The 13,002-nt window shown below is 41.0% G+C and overlaps 1 protein-coding gene across 10 annotated transcripts in view; it reads right to left on the bottom strand.

Moving 5' to 3' along the window:
* Nucleotides 1-13,002, bottom strand: part of usp16 (ubiquitin specific peptidase 16) — a 62,495-nt gene that overhangs the window by 41,372 nt on the left and 8,121 nt on the right. For 4 of the 10 annotated variants that reach the window (XM_059968095.1, XM_059968100.1, XM_059968098.1 and 1 more), the window contains exons 2-3: nucleotides 10,272-10,361; nucleotides 457-632 (exon numbers count right to left, since the gene is read on the bottom strand). In XM_059968095.1, the coding sequence (XP_059824078.1) occupies nucleotides 457-632; nucleotides 10,272-10,332 (237 nt within the window). In that variant the 5' untranslated portion in view covers nucleotides 10,333-10,361. Of the gene's footprint in view, nucleotides 1-456; nucleotides 633-10,271; nucleotides 10,362-10,484; nucleotides 10,556-13,002 lie in introns of all 10 variants that reach the window. The other 6 variants (XM_059968101.1, XM_059968103.1, XM_059968104.1 and 3 more) reach the window with 3 other exon arrangements.

Raw genomic sequence — 13,002 nt, 5'->3', positions numbered from 1 at the left:
ATTCTTTTTATGCAAATAAAAAGGTTCACTCAATGCAGGTTTGTTAAAGGTAAAAAAAATTAAACTTGTAGGTAAGTATATAGCAGTTACAGCAGATAAAAAGTTAGGAAACAACAAAATCTGGCATATATGACAAAATAAATGGGAATGTGGACGTAGAAATTTTGTAATCTCTGAGCTCACATATATTCACTGAATGGTGGGGAACCATTTTCATACAGATTCTCAACTTGATCTTGTGGTCTGACATCAGTTTTTGACCAAAAGATCAAGAAATATTTTAATGAAGATATTTTTCCTCAGACATTCAAACCATCATAATATGCTAAATCATTTGCCAGTCATGAGACACATTTCAGCTCCTTTAACCAAGTATCACACATTGTCTTTTAATATTTAAAGCCAAACTTTACTCAAGGTTGCAAGCAAATTACTGTGATTCTTACAGCCATTTACCTTATGCCCACATTTTAAGCATAACCAGATGGTTGGCGTTTCATCAGTTTCCTCACATTTGCTCTTGGTTTTGTCCTCAGCTTTGCAGACATCACAAGCATCGCACCAATCCTGGTCAAAAACTTTCTTAACCTTGCGTTGGTTCAATCCCTTATGAAAGTGAGTACATTGAGGCACTAAAATAATGGGAAATTCAAAATTTAGTTAGGCATACAAATGTTGCCTAATCATTGGTTTCATTAGTTACATATTTTTTCTCTAAAGTTGTGCAAATTTTAAAATAAATTGGTCTACTGTTAATATTCAATATAGGTACATAACAGTTTATTTCGACCCAACGAGCCCATGCTGGCCCAATTACACCCATGTGACCAATTAACCTAATAACTCATCTGTATGTCTTTGTAATGCGGGAGGAAACCCCACACAGTCATGGGGAACATACAAACTCCTTACAGAAAACAGCGGGAATTGAACCCAGGCCGTTGGCACGGTAATAGCATTGTGCTAACCACTATGCTACTGTGCCGCCCCACAATTTGAATGATAAAAATTGAAAATACTCAGTAGAAGTCCTTGCAACACTCAATGATACAAACCTAACTTGTGTCTTAGTATTACATCACGGAAAAGGGCACAAACACAATTGAGACTCTCAATGAATATTTTTACTTTTTTATTGTTCAAATTGTGTGAATACAGCAACTGCTGAATACATTTTATGGAGCTGTTTCTAAATAAAAAGGATTGGAGAATATAGTTCCACGTGTGGTGTGACGTAGTATGTGGAAATTCCGAGATGCTGTTTGCTTTCTAGATGACCACATATGCAGAAAATGACTGTAGCTTGGCCAACTTAAGTGCAAGGTTTTGAGGCTTGAGCAGCAGATGGAAGCACCACAGTTCATCCAGAACACTGACAGTTACTTAAACAGCACACTGCAAGAAGAAGCGGTGACCTCAAACCTGAAGGAAGGCTGGCCAGAGAACAAATTAGTAACCATTAGGTAGAAAAAGAGGTCAGGTAGTTACATAAATTTCACAGGGCACCATAGTAGCATAATAGTGTAACACTACCACAGCATCAGCAGTCTGGGTTGAAGTCTTGCTGCCATCTGAAAGGAGTTTGTACGTTCGCTCTGTAACTGTGCGGGTTTACTCCAGGTGCTCCTGTTTCCTCTCACACTCCAAAGACTACAGGTTAGGGTTAGTAAGTCAGGGTCATGCTAGGTTGGTGCCGAAAGGATGGCAACATTTGTGGGCAGCCCCCAGCAAATACATGGACTATGCTGGTCTTTGAAGCACATGATGCATTTCACTGCATATTTCAATACACGTGACTAATAAAGCTAATTTTCATCTTTGCACATCAATACTCAGTATTTTCTACAGATGTGCAGTAGAGGGCATCCTAATATGCTGTGTCATTGCAGGGTACAGAAACTACACAGCGGTGGACAGGAAGGCTCTACAACAGGTAGTCAAAACTGCCAAACACATCACTGGCACTAGCCTATCCAGCACAAAGGACTAATATACAGAAAGATCCTGGAAAAAGGCCAGCAATGTCATGAAGGATACCAACCAACCTGATCATGGACTGTATGTCCCACTCCCATCAGAGAGGATGCAGCATCCACACCAGGACTAACAGTCTCAAAATCAGTTACTAAGCAGTAATGCTGATAAACCCCAACACAACACATTCCCACCATCCTATTTTATCATTTCCTGTCAGTCACCTTGTATACAAACACTCCTGTACCTAGCATCACATTATGTATAGTGCCTATGAAAGTGTTCACCTCCCTTGGAAGTTTTCATGTTGTATTGTTTTACAACACTGAATCACTTTTGATTCACATTGAATTTGGCTTTTCTTGACACTGATTATCAGAAAAAGACCCCTTCATATCAAAGTGAAAACAGATCTCTATAAAGTGATCTAACTTAATTACAAATATAAAACACAAAATATTTGATTCAACAAATATTCATCCCCCTTTAAGATGACACACCAAATCATCACTAGTGCAGCCAATTGGTTTTAGAAGTCACATAATTAGTTAATGGAGATCACTGTGTACAATCAAGATGTTTCAATTGATTGGAGTAAAAATACAGCTCTATCTGGAAGGGCCAACTGCTGGTCAGACAGTATCCTGGCAAAAACTACACCAAGAAGACAAGGTTATTAAAATGCACATGTCAGAAGATGGACACAAAAAAATTTTCAAGTCACTGAATATTCCTTGGAATACAGTTAAGTCAATTGTAAAGAAATAGAAAGAATATGGCTGGCACAGCTGTAAATCTGCCTAGAGCAGGCTGTCCTCAAAAACTGAGTAACTGTGCAAGAAGGGGACTAGTGAGGGAAGCCACCAGGAGACCTTTGCCAACTCTGGAGGAGTTGCAAGCTTCAATGGCTGAGATGGGAGAGACTGCACATACAATTATTGTTGCCCAGGTGCTTCACCAGTCACAGCTTTATGGGAGAGTAGCAAAGAGAAAGACACCGTTGAGAAAACACTCACATGAAATCTTGGCTAGAGTTTGCCAGAAGGCACATGGGAGATCCTGAAATCAGCTGGAAAAAGGTTCTACGATCTGATGAAACCAAAATTGAGCTTTTTGAACATCAGATTAAAAGCTATGTTTGGTGTAAGCCAAACACTGCACATCATCAAAAACACACCATCCCGACTGTGAAGCACACTGGTGGCTGCATCAAGCTGTGGGAATGCTTCACTGCAGCAAGTCCTGGGAGGCTTGGAAGGTAGACGGTAAAATGAATGCAGCAAAATACAGGGAAATCCTGGTGCAGTCTGCAAAGAATTGTGACCTGGGAGAAGATCTGTCTTCCTGCAAGACAATGACCCCCAAGTATAAAGCCAAAGCTCCACAGGAATGGCTTAAAAACAACAAAGTTAATGTCCAGAAATGGCTAAGTCAGAGTCCAGACTTCAATCCAATTGAGAATTTGTGGCTAGATTTGAAAGGGCTGTTCACTTACAATTCCTGTGCAATCTGACAGAGCTTGAGCGGTTTTGTAAAGAAAAAATGAGGAAAAATTACACTGTCCACATGTGCAAAGCTGTTAGAGACCTATCCACACAGACTCAAGGCTGTAATTGTTGCCAAAGGTGCATCTACTAAACAGTGACTTGATGGGGATGAATAATTTTGCAATCAATTATTTTGTGTTTAATAACAAATAAATTTAGACCAATTTGTAGAAATGTTTTACTTCAAAACGAAAGAGTATTTTTTTGTTGATCAGGGTCAAAAAAGCCAAATTAAATCTACAGTGATTCAAAACTGTAAAATAATAAAGCATGAAAACTTCCAAGAGGGCTGAATACTTTTCAAAGGCACTATACATACAATCAATGTAAAGAACCAATCTTATGTATATTTATTGTTTTATATTATGGTATACTTTTTCATTTTGTGTTTTTTTTTGGTGATGCGTCTTATCCAAAGTAACAATTATTTGTTCTCATTTATGCTTATGTACTGGAAGTAACATGAAACAATCTTGAATCCTGGAATCTTGAACCTAAATCTTTATCTTGTTCCAAAACTATTCCTCTATTTTGGAATTGTATATCCAGGGAGAAGAGGCAGAACTAAGATCATGGCACTGTGGATCGCTCAGATGCATAAAAGGAGCAGGAGGTGTTCTAAAGCGATTAATGGTCAGAAACTCAATTGTGAGAACAGACAGGCACTGGTGCTGATGTAAACGCAAATCCCGATAGAGTTGATAAATTGGTTGCATGGTATTCTAAAGGTGTTGAGAAAACCACATGAATGAAATGCTCTTGCATCAATATCAGTAACAGACACAAAGGGTCTTGTACCATTTAAGGACCTAATTAGCAGATTAAAGTAAAGGACCTCTAAATTTGCAATCCCTGAACTACACAGTTCCATGTGGCAGCAAGTATGAGAAGACAAATAAGGCGATCATGCAGCTAAAGGAGGGTGCAGGAGGGTTTCAGATTTCTGGGTCACTGGGACCATTTTATGCAAAACCAAACAGGTTAAATAAGGTAAGCAAGTTGAACCTGTATTGGAATAGGCCTAATGTCCTTAGGTGGAGGTTTGCTAGCCATTGTTGGAAAGGATTTAAACTTGGCAGGAGAGGGAAGCTACAGTCAAATATAGAAACAAAATTAAGCCAATAGAGTCTACAGAACATGCACAGGTGTGATAAGGCAAATAGAATACAATTCTAAACTGCTTCTATTCTAATGCAAGGAGACCAAAACACACAGAATAACTTAGTTGTTGGGAATATGATTTTATTCCTGTCAGAGACTATCAACATTCCAGGTGTAGAATTTTTAGACATGATGGGGTGAATATAAAACAGGAGGTCACATTACAATATTAATTAAGTACTCCATTTCTGCAGTAATGAGGGAGGATATTCTCAAAAAGTTATTCAAATGAAATCATTTGCCTGAGTTTGCTATTGACCTGATAAGTCAACAGCAGAGAGCTAAATCACAGAAGTGAATTAAAATCAGAATTAGGTTCACTACCACTGACATATGTTGTGAAATTTGTGGTTTTGTGACAGTGCAAGAACATAAGCTGGTTCTGGTAAGATAGCAGCACACTCGGACATAGCGGCTTCTACAGTGCCAACCAAAGGTGTTACTGGTTTTATTTTAAATGCATTTTTCTTTATGATTGCAAGATCCTGCTGGACATTAAGAACTGCAGGCCTACCCCAACAGCGACTTGCCTAATGGAGAAACTGACGGAGCTGGACTTGATGTGAACCGTGCTGCTGCCTGCGGCAGAGTCAGTGTGCAGTTTATCAGCAAATGATCATCTTAGTCGCTTTTCTTGTGATTTCAAGACCCTACTGGACACTGGTAATGTAGAATGCTGCAAGTCCAATTCACTTTAATTGGTGAATGGTGGGTGCGGACGGCAGGGGAGCTGCATGGCCTTGGTCACAGTGAGGACTAGAGCTCAAACTGCTATGTCGCCTGTTTGCAGCCAACCAGGAGAGGTGGAGTGGGTGTGGCGCGGTGTTCGTGCTGGAGTCAGTGCAGCCCTTCAGTATTTGCTTGGCAGAAGACAAGATGTAGGGTGTTTGATTGCAGACTGCTGCAACATTTATAGGCTCAGGAACTTGGACTATACTTTGTTGTGTTACTATTTTACTGTTGTTGCCTTATATGTGCTGTGTATGACTGGTGGTACTGTGTTTTGCACCTTGGCCCTAGAGTAACCCAGTATTTGTCTCGATTTATGGGTATTTGTGTATGGTTGTACGACAAGTAAACTTGAACTTCAACTTAAAAATTACCATAAGTTATAACAAGTAAATAAAGAGTACAAAAGAATTCTGAGCAACACACACAAAATGCTGGTGGAACACAGCAGGCCAGGCAGCATCTATAGGAAGAAGCACTGTCAACGTTTCGGGCCGAGACTCTTCGTCAGGACTAACTGAAAGGAAAAATAGTAAGAGATTTAAAAGTAGGAGGGGGAGGGGCAAATGCAAAATGAAAGAAGACCGGAGGGGGTGGGGTGAAACTGAGAGCTGGAAAGGTGATTGGCAAAAGGGATACAGAGCTGAGAAGGGAAAGGATCATGGGACGGGCCCACCTCCAACGGGATCCCACGACCAAGCACATCTTTCCCTCCCCCTTTTCTGCTTTCCGCAGGGATTGCTCCCTACGCGACTCCCTTGACCATTCGTCCCCCCCCCCCATCCCTTCCCACCAATCTCCCTTCTAGCACTTATCCTTGTAAGCGGAACAAGAGCTACACCTGCCCTTACACTTCCTCCCTCACTGCCATTCAGGGCCGCAGACAGTCCATCCAGGTGAGACGACACTTCACTTGTGAGTCAGCTGGTGTGGTTTACTGCGTCCGGTGCTCCCGATGTGGCCTTTTATATATTGGTGAGACCCGACGCAGACTGGGAGACCGTTTCGCTGAACACCTACGCTCTGTCTGCCAGAGAAAGCAGGATCTCCCAGTGGCCACACATTTTAATTCCACGCCCCATCCCCATTCTGATATGTCTATCCATGGCCTCTACTGGCAAGATGAAGCCATACTCAGGTTGGAGGAACAACACCTTATATACCAGCTGGGTAGCCTCCAACCTGATGGCATGAACATTGACTTCTCTAACTTCCATTAATGCCCTTCCTCCCCTTCTTACCCCATCCCTGGTATATTTAGTTTTCCCCCCTCCTATTTTTTTCCTCTGTCTCATCCCATCACTGCCTGTTCTCCATCTCCCTCTGGTGCTCCCCCCCAAACTTTCTTTCTCCCTAGGCCTCCCGTCCCATGATCCTTTCCCTTCTCCAGCTCTGTATCCCTTTTGCCAATCACCTTTCCGGCTCTCAACTTCACCCCACCCCCCTCCGGTCTTCTCCTATCATTTCGTATTCCCCCCCTCCTACTTTCAAATCTCTTACTATCTTTCCTTAGTCCTGACGAAGGGTCTCGGTCTGAAATGTCGACAGTGCTTCTTCCTATAGATGCTGCCTGGCCTGCTGTGTTCCACCAGCATTTGTGTGTGTTGCTTGAATTTCCAGCATCTGCAGATTTCCTCGTGTTTCCTTTTCAAAAGAATTCTGAACTGGTGTTCATGGACTGTTCAAAAACCTGATAACTGAGGGGAAGATTATGTTACCTAAATGCTTACTGTGGGTCTTCATGCTCCTGCCCATCCTACCTGATGGTATTAATCAGGAGAGAGCATGATTTAACAAAGTATACAATGTAAGAATAAGGTTACTATAACAGGTTTTCAACTTCCCCAATATCAAATGGGATGAGAGAGGGTGGAATTATTCAAGTGGATTGAGGCGAGACTTTTGGAGTCAACATACATTCTGTCCAACAAAAGGGCAGTGCTAGATCTAATCTTTGGGAATATAGGGTGAGGTACTGACAGTAGAAGAGTATTTTGGTCATGGTGACTGTAACTGTAAAGCTTCAATGCAGTTATGAGGAAAGGATACGGATGACTCAGAGATTTAGATCCTGAATTAGGGGAAGAACTAAATATGACAAAATCTGGCAAAAGTAGATCAGGAGCAGCAACTCTGAACTGGAAGTCAATCAGAAGTGAAGGTAGAAAAACTTCAAGGACAGCAAGTCTAAGGAACCTTTGATGTTACGGGATATCAAGAGCTGGAAGGGAGTATGGTGCTGGTAATAGAGAACTGAAAATGGAAAGGCCGAATAGGAGCATAGAAAGCTTAGGAGGGCATTTAAAAACATACAGGAACAACAGAAGGAAAAATGACATTAAAAAAAAATTGCAAAATATAATGTAAATAGATTAAACTTTAAAAAGTAACCAAGGAAAGAGTAGAACCCTTGAGAATAAAATGGAGTCACAGAACACAGGTGAGTTCCTAAATAAATATTTCACATCTTTGTTCACTGAGGAGAAATACATTGGACCTGGAAAATCTGGAACAAGTTACCATTAGAAAGGTGGTATTACAGTAAGTTGACAGGGCCTGATGAGGTACAACCTAGGCTCCTGTGGTAAGAAATTTGAGTGGTAAGAAGTCTCCCAGGTACCAGGGCCTCACATCAGGTCCTCAGCACTTTTAATGGGGAGGGACAGCAGCCAGAAGTTATGGAACATATTCGTACCAACAATATAGGGAGGAAAAGGGATGAAGTCCTGCAGAGTGAATATAGGGAGCAGCTAGGTAAGAAGCTAAAAGGCAGGACCTCAAATGTAGTAATCTCTGTACCATGAGCCATTGAGGGTAAGAAAAGGATGATTTGGCAGATGAATGTGGGGCAGATGTAACTCAAGAGAAATAAACCACAGAAATGTGAGGCTGCTTAGGGAGCACTCGCATGGGGTTCTGGATTGGCTTGTCCCTATGAGGCAGGGAAAGGATGGTCGGGTGAAGGAAACATGGTTGACAAGTAGAACTTATAGTCAAGAAAAAGGAAGCATACTTAAGGTTTAGGAAGAAAAGATCAGACAGGGTTTGAGAGCTATAAGGTCATCAAGAAGGAGCTTAAGGCGACATGAGAAGGCCTGCGAGTATGATAGAGGGACCTTTATGAATATGAGATCAGCGTATAACCGGATTCTACAGGAAGCAAGGGAAAAAGATCGCTGCTCCTTTAGAAATTATCCTTGCATCCTCGCTGCCCATGAGAGTAGTACCAGAAGATTGGGGGGGGGGGGGGGGGGGGAGGGAAGGGGGGGGTTATTTCCTGTAGTTAGCATAATGCTATTACAACTCCAGGAACCCAGTCCAAATCCACCACTTTCTGTAAGTTTGTACATTGTCCCTGTGACCATGTGTGTTTCCTCCAGGTGCTTTGGTTTCCTCCTACATTCTAAAGATGAATGGATCAGTAGGTAAATTTGTCATTGGGTGGCACATGCTCATTGAGCCAGAAGGCCCTGCTACCGTGCTGTATTTCTAAATCTAGTCTTTGTTCAGAAAGGTAATAGGAATAACCCTGGGAATTACAGACCAGTGACTCTTACATCAGTGGTGGGCAAACTATTTGGGAGGATTCTTAGAGAAAGGATTTACTAGCATTTGGAGAAGCATAATCTGACTAGGGATAGAACAGTTTTGTGAGGGGCAAGTCATGTCTCACAAGCCTAGCTGAACTCTTTGAGGACATGACCAAATAAATTGCTGAACGAGGATCAGTAGATGTGGTATATAAGGATTTTAGTAAGGTGTTCAATAAGGTTCCCCATGGTAGGCTTACTTAGAAAATTAGAAGGCATGGGATCCATGGAAACTTGGCTGCGTGGTTTCAGAATTGGCTTGCCCACAGAAGAAAGAGATTTGTAGTAGATGGAATGTATTCTGTCTGAAGGTCAGTGACTAGTGGTTCCCACAAAGTTCTGTGAGGGATCCCTGCTCTTTGTGATTTTTATAAATGACCTAGATGAAGAAGTGAAAGGGTGGGTTAGTAAGTTTGAAGATGACACAAAGACTGGTGGTGTTCTGGATAGTGTAAAAGGTTATTGTGTGTTACAACTAGACATTGATAGGATGCTGAGCTGGGCTGAAAACTGGCAGATGGAGTTCAGTGCTGAAAAGTGTGAAGTGATTCATTTTGGAAGGTAAAGCCTGAAGGCAGAGTACAAGGCTAATGGCAGATTCTTAGCAGCGTGGAGAAGCAGAAGGATCTTGTGGTCCATGTCTGTAGATCCCTCAAAGTTGCCACACAAGTTGATAGGATGGTTAAGGCGGCGTATTGTGTGTTGACCTTCATTAGTCGGGAGACTGAGTTCAGGAGCCACAAGGTAATATTGCCACCCTATAAAACTCTGTTTAGACCACACTTGGGGTACTGTGTTTAGTTCTGGTCACCTCATATAGGAAGGATGTGGAAGTTTGAGAGAGGGGGCACAGAGGAGCTATACCGGGATGCTACCTGGATTAGAAAGCATGTCTTGAGTAAAGGTTGAGCAAGGTAGGGCTTTTCTCTTTGCAGAGGAGGATGAGAGGTGAATTGATTAGAGATCATTAAGATGATAAGAAGCAGAGAGAGTGCCTTTCTTCCCAGAGTAGCATAATATGGCTAATATGAGAGGGCATAATTGTAATCATAAGGTGAGAGGAGAAAAGTATCAGGGAGTGGTACGTGGACTGAATACATTGCCAGGTCTGTTGGTAGAGCAGGTGCATTAGGGACTTTTGAGACTATCAGACAGGTACATAGATGAAAGCAAAATGGTGGGAGGGAAGTGTTTGATTTTGAGTAGATTAAAAGGTTGGCACAACAGTACATAGAACTGTACTGTTCTATGAAACAAAGCATTTTATTACCATGATTATCAGACGCCTCATCATCCTGAGCAGAACTCAGTCTTTCCTTCTTCTTCCCCATTCCAATGCTGTTTACTAGGTTTCAATAACCTTAAAAAAAAGAAAAACTTGTAAGACGAAGCATCTGAAAAAATGTACAACTGAAGGTAATCGGCGGAATTAAATTATCTGTAGCCAGGTTGCAAAGGGGACTGATAACAATCAACTGCTTACACTTTCTGATCCTGCTGGAATCCCAAAATAAACAACTCAAGATGTTGCTATGTCTATCACTTGTCTCCATTCTGCAAAGAAATTGGAATCTTCATTTATGAATGGGAGATCATGGAAAAGTAAGTTTTTCAAACATACTTTTATGTTTTCAACTATTTATTTTAATAATTTTTAAATTAATATTTTTTCTAACAAACAATTTTCATTGTATCAGAACAATACAACTGGCAGTTTGTTATTTTCTTTGCAGTTTAACAATTATCTGCTTGTATTTTAAGTAGTTCTTATACATACATGTGTAGCTCCTTCATTGCTGCCCTAAATGCCCGCGGTGTAATGGGCAGCAAGTTACATGCACACTAGTTTAACACGCCTCTAGTGACTATAGAAAGTATAATACTGGAAAGCTCTTGAAGTTTCTTTAATCTGCATTACTTGAATAAGTGGTTTCTCATTAGTTAACTTGGTATGGCAGTGTTCAAATGAGTACTTTCTAATTGGCTGCCTCTTATCCACAGCTTTGAATGGAATTTTTCTAAACTCTGCGGTATAAAAGTGGCTGTTATATGCTAGGTGCTAGGCACCATCTTTGTTCCTTTGTCTCCATCATCGAGTAGAGCCCACTTCCTCACTGTCTGTTCCTGTTCTATCAACTCTTAATAAAACAATTGTGAAGCAACAAATCTTGTGCCTCTTTCCTGACTTCTAAAAGAACCCTGGATATAAACACCAGAATCCATCAAGTGTAGTCAGCAGGATATTACAGCTATTTAGAACTTTTATCAACTTGAAGACAAAGGGTGAATTTTTGGCATGCTCCTCTTTTGTCTGAGAGGGGGAAAAAAAAGAGTTCTGGCTTTGAATACTGGATGGAAATCAGGGAACAAGAACTGCTACGTTGCTATTTAAAAACAGCTGTGAAAACTTTGGTTGCAGTCTATTTGGTCATAATTATTCAGTTATAAACTATTTCAGTACCTGGTGAAAATTTTGGTTGGACAATTTATCTGATTGTAACCAAATAGATCACAATCTACGGTATTTGCTTGCTGGACCAACCTATGTGGTTGTGATCCATTTGGTACTTTGTTACAATCCCACCACAGAATAAGTGTAGAGTTAACAAAATAGTCACAGCAGAGAAGGTAGATCAAGTCAACTTTGACTCTTGTGAAGTTATCCTTGTAGTCCAACTCCACTGAATTTATTTTCCCTCACTTATATACTGTAATTTCCTTTTCAGAAGTCTCGGTGATCCTGCCTCTGTAGGTAGCCAGTTCCCAATTAAAATCCATCTACAAAAAGGATTTGCCTCACTTTCCTTCAGGCAATACCTTTGGAAAGGGAAGCACAGGTAACATTTCAGGCCAACAAACTTTTATCAGAAGCTTGACTTGAAGCCTTAACCATCTCCTTCCCCAGATGATATCTGACTTGGTGTTCCAAAATTTTCTGTTTTATTTCACATTTCCAATAACCGTACTGCCTTGCTCCCCCACCATCATATCACAGGAGCCCTGGTAGAGATATCCTTAGCTATAGGATGAGCTACTTGAACATTGTTCTGTTGTTCAAGAAAACCTCAGTGAGTACACCAAAAAATTGCAGGCTTGTGAGCCTGACACCAATAATGGGTAAATTATTCAAAATAATTCTAAGGGGCAGGATAAGTATTTAGATAGGCAGGATGTGATTAGAAACAGTCAACATGGCTTTGGGAATGGTAGATCATTTCTAACCAATCTCAAGAATTTTTTGAGGAAGTTTCCGAGGAGGTTAACAAGAAGGTTGTTGAAGGAAAGGTGGCGGATTTTAGCAAGGCCTTTTAAAAAAAAGTCCTGCATGGCAGGCTAACCCAGAAGGTTCAACAGGATGTGGGATGAAGCAGCCAACTGTATCCAACATCGGATTACCGGCAGAAGCCAGAGAATAATAGTAGATGGTGGTCTCTCTGTTTGGAGGCCTGTGACCAGCGGAGTGCCACAGGTATCAGTGCTGGGTCTTGTTGTTATTTATCATCTGTAGGATTCAGATTATAACATGATAAATGCAACCAGCAAATTTGTGAATGACACAAATACTAGGAGCATAGTGGACAGCAAAAAAGGCCGTTAAAGCTTGTAGTTTTCTCACTGTCCACTAAGCCTCCGATCTTTGCGCTATCCAGCTGAGAAAATGGGCTTAAATTTTTTAAAAAAGGCCGATGGAATTTAATGCAGACAATTGTGAGGAGATGCACTTCATGAGGACAAAACAGGGTAAGTCTTAAACTGTGAATGCAGTGTACAGTAGGACAAAGGGACCTGGGATTACAGATTTAAAATTTGAAGGTGGCATCACAAGTAAATAGGGTTAGAAAGAGATTTTAGTATACTGCTTTAATAAATCAAGGTACTGAGTATGGGAGTGGGATGTTATGTTGACAAAGTACTGGATGTTGGTGAGACAAAATTTAAGAGTATTGTGTGCAGCTCTGGTCACCTACCTACACACTTACTTACAAGGATGTTGTCGGGAC

Source organism: Hypanus sabinus, chromosome 4 (assembly GCF_030144855.1).
Source record: "Hypanus sabinus isolate sHypSab1 chromosome 4, sHypSab1.hap1, whole genome shotgun sequence".
NCBI classification, from domain to species: domain Eukaryota; kingdom Metazoa; phylum Chordata; class Chondrichthyes; order Myliobatiformes; family Dasyatidae; genus Hypanus; species Hypanus sabinus.
Note: the sequence above shows the minus strand (reverse complement) of the source record. Positions and strands in the feature narration are given on the sequence as shown.